Source organism: Rhinoderma darwinii, chromosome 6 (assembly GCF_050947455.1).
Source record: "Rhinoderma darwinii isolate aRhiDar2 chromosome 6, aRhiDar2.hap1, whole genome shotgun sequence".
NCBI lineage: Eukaryota > Metazoa > Chordata > Amphibia > Anura > Rhinodermatidae > Rhinoderma > Rhinoderma darwinii.
The window spans coordinates 32,681,828-32,699,915 of NC_134692.1; the positions used below are offsets into that span (position 1 = coordinate 32,681,828).

The 18,088-nt window shown below is 39.1% G+C and overlaps 1 protein-coding gene and 1 long non-coding RNA gene across 4 annotated transcripts in view; one reads left to right on the top strand and one right to left on the bottom strand.

The window, feature by feature from the left end:
* Positions 1-18,088, top strand: part of METAP1D (methionyl aminopeptidase type 1D, mitochondrial) — a 143,236-nt gene that overhangs the window by 121,614 nt on the left and 3,534 nt on the right. Inside the window, exons 7-8 of one of the 2 annotated variants that reach the window (XM_075829458.1) lie at positions 2,974-3,071; positions 8,360-9,062. In XM_075829458.1, the coding sequence (XP_075685573.1) occupies positions 2,974-3,071; positions 8,360-8,412 (151 nt within the window). In that variant the 3' untranslated portion in view covers positions 8,413-9,062. Of the gene's footprint in view, positions 1-2,973; positions 3,072-8,359; positions 9,063-18,088 lie in introns of those variants that run through there. The other variant, XM_075829457.1, reaches the window with a different exon arrangement.
* LOC142655381 (uncharacterized) overlaps positions 1-18,088 on the bottom strand; it is a 58,950-nt gene that overhangs the window by 26,851 nt on the left and 14,011 nt on the right. The gene's annotated exons all lie outside the window — the stretch shown is intronic.

Below are 18,088 nucleotides of genomic sequence, written 5' to 3' on the forward strand. Positions count from 1 at the left end.
TAAACATCTAACCTTTTTTAAATGCTGAGATAGTATCTGACATTACTACCTCCTGGTGTAGGGCATCCCATAGTTTGACTACTCTGACTGTAAAGAACCCTTTCCTATATTGAGGTCTTAAACGCCTTTCTTCCATACGCAATGAATGTCCCCTGGTCCTTAGTAGAGTCCTTGGAAAGAACAAATTATGTATTAGTTCTTTGTATTGACCACACATATACTTATACATGTTAATAAGATCACCCCTAAGGCATCTTTTTTACAAGCTAAAGCAGCCCAATTTTTCTACGCCTTTTATTGTAAGCAACACCTGCCATCCTATTTAATAATTTAGTCGCCCTCATTTGAACCCTCTCCAAGTCTCCTATATTCTTTTTACAATGTGGAGCACAAAACGGAATCCCATATTCAAGATCCGGCCTTACAAGGGACTTAAAGAGGGGTAATATTACATTTGAATCTCAGGTTTTTATCTCTTTTTATATACCCTAAAATCTTATTTGCTTTTGCAGCTGCTGCTTGGCATTGAATACCCAGGTCCTTCTTTCCTTCTGTTATTCCCAGTTTTATTTGATTTAATGTATAGGCATTAATACTATTAATGCAGCCTAGGTGCATTACTTTATATTTATCAATGGTAAAATGAATTTGCTATGCTTTTGCCTATGCTGCCAGATTATCCAAGTCTTTCTGTAATATTTTACAATCAAGCAGAGTTTTAAGTAGCCTACAAAGTTTTGTATTGTCAGCAAAAACTGACACCTTGCTATCAATATCATCCATAAGGTAATTAATGAGATTAAAAAGAATTGGGCCCAACACCGATCCTTGTGGTACACCGCTGCTTACTTCAGCCCATTTTGAATAGGTACCATTTATAATGACTCTTTGTTTTCTGTCCCTTAACCAGTTCTTTACCCACGTGTATACATGGTCCCTCAGTCCCGGTCTCTGTAGCATTAAAACAAGACTTGTGTGGGACAGTATCAAATGATTTTTCATGATAGTTGGAAAAAGAGGGCTTATTTTGCCGGCAAGCATTTAGTATTATATATAGTTCATGTGCCCACCAACTATTGGGGTCTCCTTCTTTGTTCTTGGACAGTATCAAACACTCTTCCAAAATCCCAGATATATCACATCAGTCGCATGACAGACTTCCAGATTTGCACTTACCTCCTCATAGAAACTGAGCATGTTGGTTAAGCAGACCTGTTTTTCATTAATCCATGCTCAATGTTCAAGTGTTAGCTTTTTCACCGCTATCATAAAGTATATTTTTTAGAAATTCTGTTTGGAAGCTGTATAACCTTCATGAAGTGTAGAGGGCATCATATGGTGCCAACATAGTAAGGAGGGGCCTTGTTTCATTCCATCTTTCCTGCATATTTACTAACATTTGAATCCAAATTGTCTGCCGTCTTAAGCTCCGCCCCTGTTCACTCAGGGAACACCTCCAAAATATCCTAGAAATACTTTTTAATGCAAATTAGCTTTAACTCCACCCATTTTCTTGACAAGTGTCCTAACCTGAACTCAAGAAAATAGAAGTCTCTTAATCCTTCTTCGTGGCTACTGGAAGAGGAGCTGTCTTTTTTTACTAAATACTTGTATTTTCCATTAAATAATAGTGTGGCATATTTTCTTAGAACTCTGTCTTGTGCTGTTTCTCTTATTCCTACTGGTAATGTATGAATAAATTGACAACTGGGCGTTATTATTGCTCTTGTCAATAGGGTGTGTTCCTACACAATCTGACCCTATCAGCACTGATTGGACAGTCTCAGAGCATATAGGTACATCCCCATTGACAAGGGTAGTGTTAACACCAAGTTGTCAATTTATTCATACATTTCCAGGAGGAATAAAAGAGGATCAGTGTGATGCAGAGTGGTTCTTTTATGGAGAATGCAAGTATTTACTAAACAGACCTGTCAGGAGAGCTGACGGGTTCTCTTTAATTGGGGTTATTAAAGTTTTATGATTGCTTGTGTTTCAATTCCTCGCCCTTTTCAAGATTTTGGCTTGCCTGTCAGTGAATGGAAATGAACTAGAAGATAATACTCATCAGGCAATAGAAATTCTATAAACTGAGATTTACATAGGAGTCTCTTGCATTTAAAAGTTATTGCATATCCCTTGATTAAAGGAAAGAATCCATACATAGAGCAACATCTGCATGCAGTTTTGTATGTTCTCCCCTGTGGATATTTGCTTACATTGTATCCCCTTCTATAGGGGGAACTTACTGCATTAAATTTATACATTAAACTTCTTTATAAAACAATATGCTGTAAGCTCCTAAGCTCCCCCTAGTGGAGACTGCAGGCACCCAGAATATTATCATTTATCTCTACGTCAATGCAGGATATTTAGGCTGGATTCACACTTCGCGTATTTTTTGCAGATTTTTGAGCCAAAGCCAGAGGGGATTAAAAATAAATATAAAGGAAGAACTTATGCTTCTACTTCCTTTTGGATCCACTTTTGGCTTTGGCTCAGAAATCTGCATCAAAATCTACAACAAATACTTGATGTGTTAATCCAGCCTTCGGGCTCTGTATCCGGCTGCTATAAAGATATATTAAGAGAGTAATCCGCACAGAATGTTGTTCCTAAAACTTAGTGTTAAAAGTTGGACACTCACTTTAAAATACTACCTCCTCTGCACTATACATTATTTCAAGATTTGGTTCTGGAAACTTCTAAATAAAACATCAACATTAGTGAAATATAGTCTTTTCTAGAATTTAGTAAATAGGAGAAATTTGTTCTTAATGCTGCAGAAGTAAGAAAGGATTCTTATATGGGATCTTTTGTATAAAATGGTATATCCACTACATATATAGTTACAAAGAACAACATAGCAATATGTGAGACTTCTACACCATAGGAAGTAATTTCTATCCTGTGACAACTCTTCAATGTATTTATTTATATGTTAATTTACTTTTGTATTTATTCATTCTACAGCCATATTGCCAGAGAGAACAATTTCACAGTCTGTCCTCAATTTGTTGGTCATGGAATTGGTTCCTATTTTCATGGGCACCCCGAAATTTGGCATCATGGTAAGTAATGTATATACAGTTGTAGAGCAGAGCTAGCATTAATAGGCCTGCAAATGTTTCTAGAAGGGTTGAATACTATTAGAAATTATGTCATACCGCATAGTCAATAAAGTTTGTCCAGGATATTTTATATTATAGAACAAAATCCTCAGAGAAACGACTTTGTTCAAATGGATAAGGATATTGGGGCCTTGATGTCACATTCAGACCTGTGGACCCACTCTGTCGCTATTGGATTTTGCTAAGCTAAACCATAGGGGCAGAGTCTAAGGGATATTGCAATGTTTACTTTACAGGGAGTATGGATTTCGTGCAAGGAACACAGTCTCCTATAGCAACCACTGAGGATTTGCAGATGGTATTTCCAAAGTGAGGTGCCGGAATCGGTAAACAGAAGCATGATCACAGAAATCCGAGTTTAGGGCTGACGGAGGTCATGCAACATAAGACAGTTACAGGCAAGGGAAGGCAGAGTCCGCAAACAGTCTGGGGTCAAATCAAACAAAAGACACCTTTACAGATTATCAGGATCCAAAGAACACAGGCAAGGTGTGGCAGTTCTGAGCAGGTTTACATAATCAGAAATGATCAGCCACAGGCTGAGCACTGACAAGTTCATATAGGCCTGTCCCTTTAAGATGTAACAGAGCTGACTTGTGGCACTATGGAGAAGGCCGGTGCTAGTGAGACAAGAAGAGAGACAGCTGTTTAGGTATGTGCAGCGTCTGTTGTCCCGTTATAGGTGTAAGTCTTTCAGTTGTCCCTACATATTCACGAGAAGTATAATATTTAGGCCTCATTGTACTACTCATGCGCTACTACACATATCGAAAACTATCCTCTCCATGTTTTGATCTCTTCACTGATTCCGTTGCGGTTGTTGAATCACGGGAAGCAATTTAGGTTTTGGCGTTTCATTTTGTTTTCATTAATTAGATAGATGTATGTATGTAGGAGAGAAATGTGTTTTGGGTTTTTTGTAGAAAATTTTATCTATCTATTTTTTATGTCTGAAAACTTTCCTGGGAGTGGACAGAATTGACACGCACACGCACACCCCCCCCCCTTTCCTTACATTGTCTGTATATACAGTACAGCAAGTTGTGTGTGGCTTATGGCAGCTGCAATAAATGGGCAGAAAAGTGTCTATAGACAAATTCCCATCTCCAGGAAGGCAGGGACATTGGAGATGCATACAGAACCCTACCTGTGTATAGTGTTGCTATTCTGCCTTATCTAGGCCTCCAGCAGAACAATAGAGGGATCATTAAATTCCCAACCCTCTACTGAGCCTGTCCCAGTCTACACAACAAAGCGGACAAGTGGGCTGCAGAAAACAAATTGTCAGCCTATTATTGCTTTAGTGGCCTGTATGAAAAACTAATATTTCATGATTTTTTTCCATGCACATTTAGAAATGAGAGAAAGGTGTGTGTGTCTTTTTACAGTGACATTAATTGGGTGATGGGTTTTTGAATAACCATTTATCCCATTCCCATGATGCACCTGTACTGCATAATGTCAGAAGGCACAAAACCATTCAGACTTTCGACTGCTGGAATGTATGGAATTCTGGCTTGAAACCAAGACAAAATATTCTGTGTAAACGTTCACAGGAGAAGTTGAACATGTAATTCAAGCGAACATTTTAAGGTGCCTTTTCCCTTTAAGTGTTTGGAAAAGGTAGCACAATACACATATTTTCTTTCATTCACCTTTCCCATGCTTAACAATGGCAACATTGTACGAATGACAACACCACATGTCTCTCTTCTATATTTATGTTGGCAGCAAGAAACCAAAAATTCTTATAAGGAGATCAGTTTTGCAGATGTTGAAAATGTAATTTAAATATAATACAGGAACAATATGTAGTAGGCAATACACCCCGGATTCCGGTCTGTGTATAGAGAACTCCGCGCTGTAGTACAGGGTGAATTAGGTGACTGTTTAAATGGACTGATCCCTTCTATTATTGCAATTTATTCAGAATATCATTGTTCGATTCACAGGTTTTCATGACCACTTCTATATATTCATTGCTGCCAACTCTCTATTCACATGTGCTTTAATTGTAAAATTCCCCTCCTCTTATTCAGGGTTTAACATCCTTCTGCCAGCACTTACCGCTCTAATCTTTTACTGTACACTTGTGTTATCTCCAGAGTTCGCTTTGCTCTGCCACTTTGCTATAATTCTCCTACATGACTGGGATCTTTTAATTATGGCTTCTTATGCGCTTCTGTTTTCTGCATTCTGTTCATCAGACTAGCTCAGCAACTGGTGAGATGGAATCGTCAAATAAGAATAGTTCAGTTCTCAAAGCTCCGACATTTACTCTGTTGGACACATTGATGGAATGGCATCTATAAGGGCGCATCTTTTTTTTCTTTCGTCCATTTTTGTCCGTATTACAAAAGCGAAATGTAAAAGACAAAAAAAAAGAGGCCATCTTGCAAATAGTCTTGATTTAAAATCTACAACTGTTTTCTGTATGCAGCTCCTATACAAAACTTTGTGCATTAGGTTGATGCAGCTGCTTCTCCATGATTACACACTATTAACAAATCTTGTGTGTACTATGATCCTGTAGTCATGTATGACTACCTTACTCTGCCTCTTGCCTTTAACTATCAGCTCTGAAGCGGCATCTTTGGTCAGAGCAGGTTCGTTTCATTCACATAGAGCATGTTATATATCCCTGATGAGACTTCTCAACTACATTTTCACAGAAATCACATCTTGCGCAGCCATGTCAGTATGAGAGACAGAGGGGGAAGAAGACACAGGCTAAAACATTGAGAGCATTCTTCACAGGGAACGCCCATTGAGCTCTGAATGTGCATCTTCACAAGCAGGCATGTCAGGGAGAGCAAGCTTCAAAAATAGAAGAATTAAAACAGAAATCAGGCAGCAATATAGTGCAGCTTGTACTCCTCCATGTACACAGATACATGACAGAAAACACATTCTCTCACATTTCCTAAAAAAAAGTACACATACTCATCAAACACTGAGTAACTGAGGAGGACCCTGCTCCATTTTCTCTCGTCATATTGTGACACAGGTCCTGTCACATATACAGCTATATCCTCAGACACTCACAAGACAGGACAGATAACTGCCTTCCACAAAATCAACACATTCATGCACTGAAGCTCAGATCATACTGAACCTTAAATACTGTGGACATCCTGAAAGAGAAGACAAGAGACAAAGCCTTAGTACATATAAAAAGGTCAAGCCCGCAGAAAATGTACATTAAAAAAAAAAGAGCATTTCCAAGAACATTCTTGATATCCAATTTGAATATTGTCTGACAAAGTGCAACTGTCTGCCGATTACTGCATAGGTTAAATCTAATATAACTTATTAGGTATACGACACGCTCCAAAAAGATCAACTGTATCCTTCACGAAGAATAACTAGCCCCAACTATGACTCTTCTAGAAGTAAATACAAGTAGGTACTTTCCATCTAGCTACTTCTAGCACACAAAAAATGGTGTATGCTTTTAAACATGCGTCCTATCCTACAGTATCAGGCTATTTTCTTCTGTTCACCCTTATACAACAATATTAAAAGGGAAAACTACCATAATAGAAATATTCTAAAGTGTTTAAACATTTAAAACAATGTTTCAAAATATTGTATTCCTGTCCCTAGTCTTTAAAGCTTAAAGTTATAGAGCGTCTGTAAAATAAGCTATAATGCTTGTGTCCCCCTAATAACACCTTCTGCTTCTGTGATCTGGTAGTTAAGTGTTATTGTAGGGCTACGGGGCCCGATAGTAACCAATCAGAATGTCGCTTTTATTTTTTGTAAGAAAATAATAAAGAAGCTCGGATTAGCTGCTATGAGGCACAGTTTTCTTACAATAACACAGAGCAAAAAGTGTTGTCAGGGGGACACAGGCAACGCAGCTATTATTACAGACTGCCTGATAATTCGCTCATTTGTCATTGATTGCATCGGTTTACAATGACATAAAAATTAACGTTTGTTGGCAGTACATCCCATCGTGTAAACAGGCATTTGCCTGTCGTTTTTAATGGAAATTGCATTAGAGGAGGAAAGCCGAGCTTATTATTTTATTTATTTGTGTTACTTATATAGCGCCAACAATTCTGCAGCGCTGTACAGAGGTCATCCTTACTTACTGTCCCCATTGGGGCTCACAATCTAAATTTACTATCTGTATGTTTTTGGGGTGTGGGAAGAGACCAGAGTACCCGGAGGAAACCCACGCAAACACGGAGAGAACATACAAACTCCATGCAGTCTGAACGACTTGTTAATATCGGCTATCGGTGCTGGTTTGAGCCATCTGTCTTTCTGTGTAAAAGGACCCTTCGTTGTTTAAAAAAAAAAAAAAAAAAGGCTCATGCTGTCAGTAAATGTAAAATACACAACTGCATGAGAGTATTAGGATGTTAATGTCAAAGGGAGTCATCATTGTAAAATTGTGGCGACGCCATCACACTCAACACCTTTAATATCCGAGCCGCAATGAGATCAGCTGACTTTGCCAGGGCTTTACACTTCTCCTGCAGCTGCCATCCTGCCACTAGTATTATATGAGGCCATTCAAATTAATAGCCATCTATGTAACACATGGACAGACCGGGTCCGCCAGAGCAAGAGACGCTGATTGTTAGCTGCACTCCATTCTGGTTCATAGAGGAGGTTCTTGAGCAGGGGACCCCTCTGTGACGTTCATATGGCCTAATAGGACATATGGCCAACCATTGTTAAAATGGGACAACCACTTAAGATATATTACACACTATAGTTAAAAGTATGTGGTTACAGCAAACAGGTGCATAAAATCATGCACACAGCCATTGGTAGTAGTCTGGATTGTACTAAAGAGCTTCGGGACTTTAAATGTGGCACGGTCATAGGATGTCACCTTTACTACAAGTCAGTTTGTGCTTAGAAGAAAAAAAAAAAAAAGAGGGACTGGCGCCCCTCTAAAGTTATATCATCAGGATAATAGAGGACAGGCTTTATACATTAGATGGTTGCAGGGTTTGCTCACCTTTTTGGGTGCGCTGGTTCATCGGCACAACTCAGTTTTAGTGTGTGCTAAGTCTGACTCTCAAGAGTTGACAGCTTGCAGGCTCACAGAGTTGACATCCGGTATCGACCTCACGGTTTCCCGTTGTCCAAAGATTTGTCTTTAGGTAAAAAAAAAAAAAAATCCTGCTGTGTTTGGAATTTACGGCGGTATTATCCCCAGTTGACAGAATTAGAAGAAGATGATATCTCAATGTTTTGGCTTACAGAAAATCTGCTCACGTGTAAAATTGTTGTGTCTGAACCGGAAAGTATCTGGTGAAAATTCAGGTCATTGCTGTGACAACCATGGTCTAATAGACGGGTAAGTAAAGGGTCTCGGCCTACATGCAGGTATCCTAGGAAATATACAGAAAGTGACACTATGGAAATTGTTTACTACCGAAGAGATAAAATAATTGTAACCATAGTAGATGTAGAGAACTGCTGTGGTATCTCCCAGAACTTCCTTTCTACGATACCAACTTGTTCATCCTACGCTGGTCGACGAGGTACAGAAATACTGAGTCAATTTGCCTGTTTTTATTTCTCTATTTTAGCTAATATGCTTTTCGTTTGTAAAAAAAAAAGGGTGGATATATATTGCTGATGTAATCTCTCACATGGATGTGCAGTCTCAGTTGTCTTTTATTTGTGCACAATTTGTATTTCAGTTGTCTTATTTCTGATACATATGCCACACTTTTAATAAAGTGGTCGATGAAGCTAGTTTTTGTAGCCATGATCATTATAGATATTTTCATATGGTCTCTGTTTTTATTTAGTCTATTGGGGTTAGGCTTTGGAATATGAAATATTAGTATGATTCCAGTTTGTTGAGGTTGGCAATGCGGTTGGGTTGTGGAGGTGGAATCTGCTTCCTTGGGGCTACATTGATATTTATAAATGATAAATTAAGATATTGTAAGAGGTGCCTAGATAGACTGTGTTTAGAAATATCCTGTTTTGCAATAAATCTGTGACTGTTCAATCTAATTCGTAATGTTTGTTTGGTCCTACCGATAGATTGCCTAATTAAATGTGTGACATCCAAACAACAAAGTCAGATTTGCAGTTCAGGAAGATTTTGATGGTAAATTCCTCCTTAGTTATATTAGATTTTACAAATTGTGTTCCTGATATGATATAAAGGCAGGTTTTTTTTTGCCATATTAAAAGATTCCAGAGTTCTTTGGGAAAAAGCTCAATATTTTGGACACTTGTTTAGGTCTGCTCGGTGCAATTATGTTTTTAATTCTTCTACCACGTCTAAAGGTAGGATTAGGGATTCATTTGTTCAAGATCGGGTCATTCAGAAGAACTCCCCAATGTTTTTGTAGTGTATATCTAACGTACCCATTCCCTGAGTTGATAGTCGTGATTGTCTGTAAGTAATGTTCACAGTCCACTTTTTAAAATAGTCAATTTTGATAGTAAACTATATATTCTAGATATTTGTAACGTCTTTCAATGAATAGGGACTCTACTCGCTCCATAAAGAAATTTGAATAACTGAGGGCAAGTTCCCATCACAGTGCTCCTAGTTTGATAGTACAACTTCCCTTTATATGCGAAGATGTTTTTATTCAGAATGAATTCCAAACTTTGTGCAAGAAAGCCGAACTTATTGTGGAGTGTCTCTATCTTCTAGAAAGTAATTGTTTAAAGTCCTATACTGTTAATATAAGGGTGTAATGAAGTCCCGTCCAAGGTGACAAAAATCAAGCCATCATGCCATTTTTGGGTTTTTAGGCCTCTGATAAGGCTTGTTGAGTCCTTAAGGTAGGACGGTTGAGTCCCCATTTCCTGTAAATGGATATCTATAAAGTTGGATAATTTCCTGGTAAAAGAACCAATTCCTGATATTCAGTTTGTGAAATTTGTGATCTGCCCTGGTCAAATTTTAAGTTCTATTATTGTGAAGTCGAAGCATCTAGGAGTTACACCATCTAAGCCACGAAGCGTTAGACCTCGCAAACTGAGAGCAGAGCGGCCGAGTTCTCAAGTGTGTGGCGTGTAATGATTGCCTATACTATGTTGCATCACTTTCTACAAGGTTCCAAACTGCTTCTGGAAGTGACATCAGCACAAGAACTGTGCGTCGGGTGCTTCATAAAATAAGTTTCCATGGCCGAGCAACTGCACGCAAGCCTAAGATCACCATGCAATGCCAAGCCTCTCTTGCAGTGGTGTAAAGCACGCCGCCACTGGACGCTGGAGCAGTGGAAACGTGTTCTCTGGAGAACTGAATTAGGTCACTGGCAGTCTGATAGACGTGTCTGGGTTTGGCAGATGCCAGGATAAAGCTACCTAACTGAATGCATAGTGCCTACTGTTAAATTTGGTGGTGAAGTGGATAATGGTATGGGGCTGTCATGCTTTGAGCTAGGCCCCGTTTCAAGCGAAGGGTAAGGTGAATGCTACAGCATACAAAGACATTTTAGACTACTGTATGCTTCCATGGAAAATTTGGGGAAGGCCCTTTCCTGTTGCAGCATCACTGTGCCCCTATGCACGAAGCAAGGTCCATAAAGACATGGTATGAGGAGTTTGTTGTGAAGGAACTCAAGTGGCCCACACAGAGCCCTGAACTCAACCTCATCGCACACCTTTGTGATTAATTGGAACACTCATTATGAACCAGACCACCTTGTCCAACATCTGTGCCTGACCCCTAAAATGCTCCCAAATTTTGACTAAATGGGCACAAATTCTGCACAGACACACAACAAAAATTTGTGGAAAGTCTTCTCAGAAGAGTGGAATTTATTATAGCAACAGAAGGAGGTTTAACTCCCCATTATAGTCCCAGGGTTTTGGAATCGGATGTCCAACAAACTTATATTGGTGTAATGGTTAGGTGTCCACATACTTTAGGTCAGATACTGTAACCATGTTAATGTATACAGCTACATGTCTTTTAGTAGGACAGGTGGTGGGAAACCATTCTCATTGGTTACTACTTTTGCGAACCGATGGAAAAAAAAAAATTAGGGATTTCATATTTTTCTACTAAAAGCAGTTATAACCAATAACCAAAGTTAAAAATCGGTGTATTTTCCTTTACAAGGTCATTGTGAATTTGAAGCAGTGAATGTTTATGTATAAGAGACGAATTTATGATTTGCGTTCATCTGTACATACCAGTACAGTCTCAGCTATATTGCACTGGTTCTTCATGGCATCACGAACGACATGCTATAATGAAGATGAGGTCATGGAAATTAAATAGTGATGACATGTACGGTGAATTGATCACTGGGAAGAGCATGATATGCATCTCAATTACAGTGCTTGTGAGTTCTTCATTTAATAATGAGGAATATTATAGACTGTAGTCATATGATGAAGGATTGGAGGTCTTATGTGTCTTCAAGTGTGAATCTCTGATCTACCATTATTCACAGACATCTCAAGAGTTATGGTCCAGTATCCATGAAGAAAGGAATGATAAGCCTTTGTGGTCTATTCTAAATCTTTATAAAGCTTTCCAGCAATTTAGTAATTACATTCCCCAAAAACTTGGTTATTAAAGCAACATACAGTGAATGCGTACCAATGCCATTAGATCTCATTGGTATGGAATAATATAACATGAAATCCATATCTTAGTGCAAATTTTTCAAGATCGTCTTAGAAGCACATCCTCTCACTTAATACCAGGTAAGATGGGTTTTGAATAATCGTTTTTAATGTGAATGGTGTTGGAGGCAGAAGTGGATATTGCTGATATGAGGAGGTGCTTACTTGCCCACTCAGCTTAACAGGCCTTAGATGTAGACCCCATGTCGGGTCTCTGGTAATGCAGCAAAACAGAAACCACCACTGATCCAAAAGTCTTAGGCTTAAAGGGGTTGTACAGGACGGGAAAAACATGGCAGCCTTTGTCTAGAAAAGGTTCCACCACTGTCCATGGGCTGTGTCTGGTATTGCCACTCAGCTCCATTGAATTGAATGTTGCTGAGCAGCAATACCACCCACAACCTGTGGACAGCTGTGGTGCTGTTTTTGGAAGAAAGTAGCTATGTTTTCCTAATCCTGTACCGCCCTTTTAAAAGGTTTATACAAACCTTCTTCCCACTAAATAATATTTCAAGTAAAATCTACCTCTAGACCTCCTGAGATGTCATTGAGATATGTCAGAAGATGTCCTTGGTTACAACTTGGGTTCTGGATCCCCCATTGGCATCAAAATAAAAGGGTCTCCTTTGTTTTTGGACTTTGGATCTATGAATCTTTTATCAGAATTTTCCACGCACATGTCACAACAATTATAAGAATGTATTGATGGAAAGAGTAGGGGACAGGTTGTGAGTACCACGTGCTCAGCCAACATTTAACCTTGTACTTTCTCTTTGGGACAATATGTAAAATTGCTCCCTGATCCACAAGTTATGTCTTAAAACTAAGTCTGTGTTCAAGTGTTCTCCTCCATTCTTAGAGGACTGCAACACGAAGTTCAAATTGGTTCACATAAGAATCACATAAATGAAACGTTTTCCTGCTTCATGCATGGATTCAGTCCACTCACATAACTTGGCACCTGCATACAAACAGTTTCTACATAAAGCAAAAATCAAGACAAGGCAAAGTTATAACAAGGTTGTGATTCTACTGAGGTTTGAAATAATACAGATGTTTTTCGGTAGCAATGGTTTATCTACTAAATTTGCATTATAGGAACATAGAAATGCTAAGAAGAGCTGAGAGATTTATAGGAACATTTCCTGCACATAGAGGGCCCGTTGACCAGATATAATCTTTGAGACATAAAGGGGACCAATAAATATCACTGGTTTAAGGGATTTCAAGGTCTCTATTCTCACAGAGCTTATTTTTCCAGATCACTAAAAAAAAGGCCAGTACCAGGACTTCCACATACTATACTATTAGTAGTTTATTAAGAACACACCAACATATATAACCGCAACATATATAACAGCCAAAAAGAAAAGTGGTGTGCCAAATGCCCCATTTTTTGCTCCTTAAAGGGGTTGTCCCTTCACAGACAACCCCTTTAATATGAGAGCCACTGTGGCAACCAGCAGATCACAGTGGGTCCTGCTCCCGAGACCCCAGGAAACCAGCTGATGAGTTGCTGTCCCAGTCAACCGATCTCCCCCTATAATGTCCATATGCCCCGATGGCTCATATGAAAAGGGGTTTTGGAAATGAGACAACTCCTTTAACATCAGTAGATGGCTATATTATCTTCCAGTGTCTATTGCAGACAAGTGAACCCCAAAACTGGACCATTTAGGACTGGAAAGAGTTGCAAGGTCTTTTAAATCTTATGCATTATGTTAATGAAAGGGTTAGAGTAATATATAGCAGCATGAACCTATATATTCATTGTGTCGGGTCAACATTTCGAGCAGGTAGTATAGGGAGTGTTCTGGTCCTCATTAAGTCTCCTGTGCACTTCTGAACACCTAAAACATCTCATCACTTATCCAAATTTCAATGAATACTTGTGTATAAATATGTAAAAAAGTGATATTTAAGAGTAGTCCTTTATGAAATGTAACATTACATTTCATATCATCCGCTTGTCCTACACACAAGGTTACGCTCTGAATAGTTACTGTATTTGTTTAATGAATGCTTTAAAAAAAACCTCAATGATTTGTTAAGTGATCTCTTAAGGAAGCAGGATGATACTGTAGGCGGATACCCTAGAGTGAAAAACTTGCTATGCAGGCAGTGTATCTTGCTGAATCTCCGTTCAATAGATTTTATAGTTCTTTTACTTATACCTAGACTGTCTTTTTTCACTATTATACCCAAGCAGAGTCTGTTCCACAAATGAAATAATTCTTTTGTTTTGCTGGAGAAAGTGGCCTGTTGCTGTACTCGGGGGTGTGTGTATCTGTATACAACTCGATACTGCTCCTATGTGTGACAGCATAAGAGCTGCAGACAGATTGGCCTCCTAGTGGCAACAACAGTCCGACAAGATTTTTACAAGTGCAAAACAATTGTAATGGTAGGTACACTATTTAGAGGTTTTATGGCTATCCTGGTTTTCCTCAGGCCATTGACCAATGGCCTGAGGAAGACACTGGTGCAGTGTCGAAACGCGTAGCCATTTCTATGTCTTAAAGCTCTTATTTTACCAATATCGGGGATCTGGTTCAGTGTTAGCAGCGCTATTTGTGGTTTACATTTGCTGTTATCAATTATTATATTTGCGGTAACCATGGTTGTGACCGGATCGGACCAAGCTGCAGCTTCATCTCACCATTACTTTTTGCATACATCCGGGTTGTGCCTGAATTTGCACAACTATTTTAGGGGAGTTTAATCACCTATACCTACATCACTTAGCATTGGTGACTTGCACCATGTGGCGCCGTGTTTATTTATTTTCTTTCTGGTTTTATTTTGGTTATGGTTTGTCCATTACATTTCCAGAGACTTTGTTTCCTCTAAAGTCCCCCCTAAACTACAGTAATCCGTTAATATCTTGAAAATACACGGATTCTGAAATTTTTATCTTTCTACTCACATGTATTCCCCCGTGGTAAGCCTGCAAACTGGCCATGCGTTGCACTCGGATGCATAGAGAGGACTACTAAGCTTGGCGATTATAATCGAGAGGATTACTTAGACTCAGCATTTACATGCAGCACATGGCCCGTTTGCAGGCTTACAGTGGGGAAAATGCAAGTGAGTGGAAAGAAAAAGTTGCAGATTCAAAATCAGAGTCTTTTAAGCTATTGACGGATTACTGTAGTTTAGGGTGGTATTGGCAGTGACAGATTCTCTTTAGGCCTGATTCACACGAGCGCTGCGCATCTCGGACATGGAAAACTATAGTTTTTCACGTCCAAGGTGCATCCGTGCTCAGCGCTGCGGGACGCGATGTCACGCATCCCCCATTGTTGAGAGTCTATGGAGAGATGCGTGATGTGTGAAAAGAACGGACATGTCCTTTTTTCCCACGGATCCTTCACACGGTCCGTTGAAATTAAATTACATTAAATTACATAGGTCCGTGGGACGGCCACTGTTTCAACGGCCATCCCACGGACGTTTAACACGTTCGTGTAAATAAGGCCTAAAGCAACTGTGCACAAATAATAAACTACCTGTGCTCATAGATGTTCCTGTTTTTTTACTTACTTAAAGCTACTATGTTTTCTTAGACTGGACAGTATTTCACCTGTTAGGGCATGTTCAGACCTAGAATTCCGCTGCAGACGAGGGCCACAGTGGAAATCCACAGCAGACTTTTCTTTAGTTTTGCTGCTATAGCTTTTCAGTTTACTTAGTGCAGATGCTGCAAAAAACAACGGTGCGGAAAGTAACTTGCGATGGGGAATTTACATTCCGCAGCATTCTCAGTCTTTTCATTGCGGACTTCAGACTTTGCAATGCAAAGGGTGAAACCTGTGTCAAGTCCGCTACGAAATCATCCACGTCTGGATGAATCCTCACATATGCGGATTTTGCAACAGTTTTGCCAGAAATTTGTGGCAAAGTCCAAAGCAGGAAATTTCCGCCACTTTTGAACATGCCCTAAGATCGACAGTTTTGCTGCAGATCTGCTTTTTGTCAAGTGGCAGCCATTGTTGAAGCTGTATAGAACTCTTTAGTCACTCAGTCACCGAGCTGCATACAACCATACACAAAGACTTCCTTGCTCTCTTTTCCCCTCCGTATGCCTTTAATATTTAAATAGTTACTCCAAAACATCACACCCTATACCTTCTAGATGCGTTAAAGAAAAAAAAAAAATCTACAATAACCCTTTAAGTGTTAATGTTTTATCTTCCAAGGTGTACCCCCCCCCCCCAAGAATAAAGCAAATATATAAAAGCGAAAAGAAGAGTACGTGACTTAACAGTATGTTTAGCTTTTAGCAAATATTCATAAAAGTAAGATTTTATAGTCACATACTTTACTCCTTATAATATTCTACTTGGATTATTTTACATGGGGAAGGGACTCCTATAATAAGGTAAGATGCAAACTCCTTTTGTCTGAGATTTCCATTTATTTCAATAAAGGCCCCAACCACTATATAATGTTTACACTTAGCGCTTTAATATTACAGCCTGAGCAACTTAGCTACAAGACGCTTTGTAAAATGGACCATTATCATTCCAGGTTATTTCAATCATTGAGCAAAGTAAAATGTATAGAGTTCTGAGAAAAGGAGAGACGTTATTATGAAAGAGACATGATATTCATTCCAGGTAAAAAAAGTCAACTATTAATTAGAGAGTCCAAAGCCACAAATATCAGCAGAATTTTCCTCCACAACTATGTCTTATTTTTATAACTGTTGTCCTCACTGTGACATAGTTAAACATTGCTGATGTCCCCACCGCCCACAGATACCGGATTTCCCATGGCAACTGGGTTATTTTACAGCGTGTGGTAATATTGTTTGCTATGGATAAACCCTTGGCAGCGGTTTCAGGTCATGTTCGGTTTGGAGAGCGTTTGAGGATGCAGTTGGGAAAGTCATCTTCAGCAACATTGTTCATCTACATATAAATGTTTTTCGGTATACAATGTTTCTTCTACACTGACAACTAAAGAGTTTCTGTTAGAAAAGGGGGCCACTCCTGCTCCTAGTTCAACCCTCTGTACCCCTTTATCCCAGAACAGAAGGTCCTGTGGACAGGGGGTGGCTTTTTGCAGGTTCACATTGACCACTGGGAAAGGGGAAGGGCAACCTAATCTGGAACCTTCCCTCTTCATACATCATTGAGCAGCTTTCTCTCTGGTATGTTTGCCCTTGGATACAACTATCTTCAACCAAATCCTTATTTTTAGCAATTAGTAACTGCAACATTTCTAGGCTAAGGCCAGTTGCATATGGCGGCAACACCAGTAGCAATATCCTAGCGTCCATATCCCAACCTAATTCCTGAACCCCCCCAGAGTTACACTGAATCAAAGTTTAGATAATTACATAAAGACCTAGCAGCTCTACCGAACCAAACCTGAGTGTTGCCGCCATAATACAACCACAATAAAACAACCTAGAAACGTTAATATTTACCCCCAGTGTGTGACTGGAATTGCTCCGGAATGACTATAAGGGGTGCAGAGGTTGTGGTCACATCTGGGCCCTGGAGCTTAAGGTTTCTTTCACATAGCAGTATTTTGGTTAGTATTTTGCAATAGTATTTGTAAGCCAAAACAAGGAGTAGGTCCAAAACACAGAATAGGTACAAAAATGTTCATTATACTTCTTCTCTCTGTAGGTTCCGGCTTATAAATACTGATGAAAAATTTAATGCAAAAATATAATAATTATCAAAATACTGCCATGTGAAGCAGGCCTAAGAGGACAAAGAAGGTCTCTGCACATATGTGGAGAGCCGTTCTACAAAATGACGTGTGATAGTTGGGGGGGCCTTTGCCAAGAGCTTCTGAGGTACATTGCATGTATGTGTCATTTACATGCAACTAGATCACAAACATATAAATAAGAAAAACATAAAAATAAAAAAAAAATGACAAAAGTCTGTAGATGCTCCAACCTAAAAATGCATTTTAAAGGAAGGCAACATTACAAGCCATGTCCCATCATGCCGTGGAAGTGTCTGTAGTCCCAGCCTAATACATACAAGTCTATAAAAGGGTATATGAAGACTATAAAACTCACTTAGAAAATCACATTTCACTTTTTCAAAATAACGCTTCAGATAAAGTATTTAATATGTAATTAAATAAATATTTTTCTACATGTTTTCTATTGATGGCAATAGTTTGATAGGTGCATTTAGAATGACACTGCCATTTCTAATGTAGGTGAAGTATAATGCATGTTGCAATAATAGACCCCCTTCACATATGTCTGGCACTCCCGTCATGATCCCCTCCGAGGTAGTACAAAAATGCTGTAGGAAAACGGATGACAAAACTGATCATAAGGCATCATTTACACGAGCGTAATATACGCGTGTGCTTTTCACGCGTGTCATACGCACCTATATTAG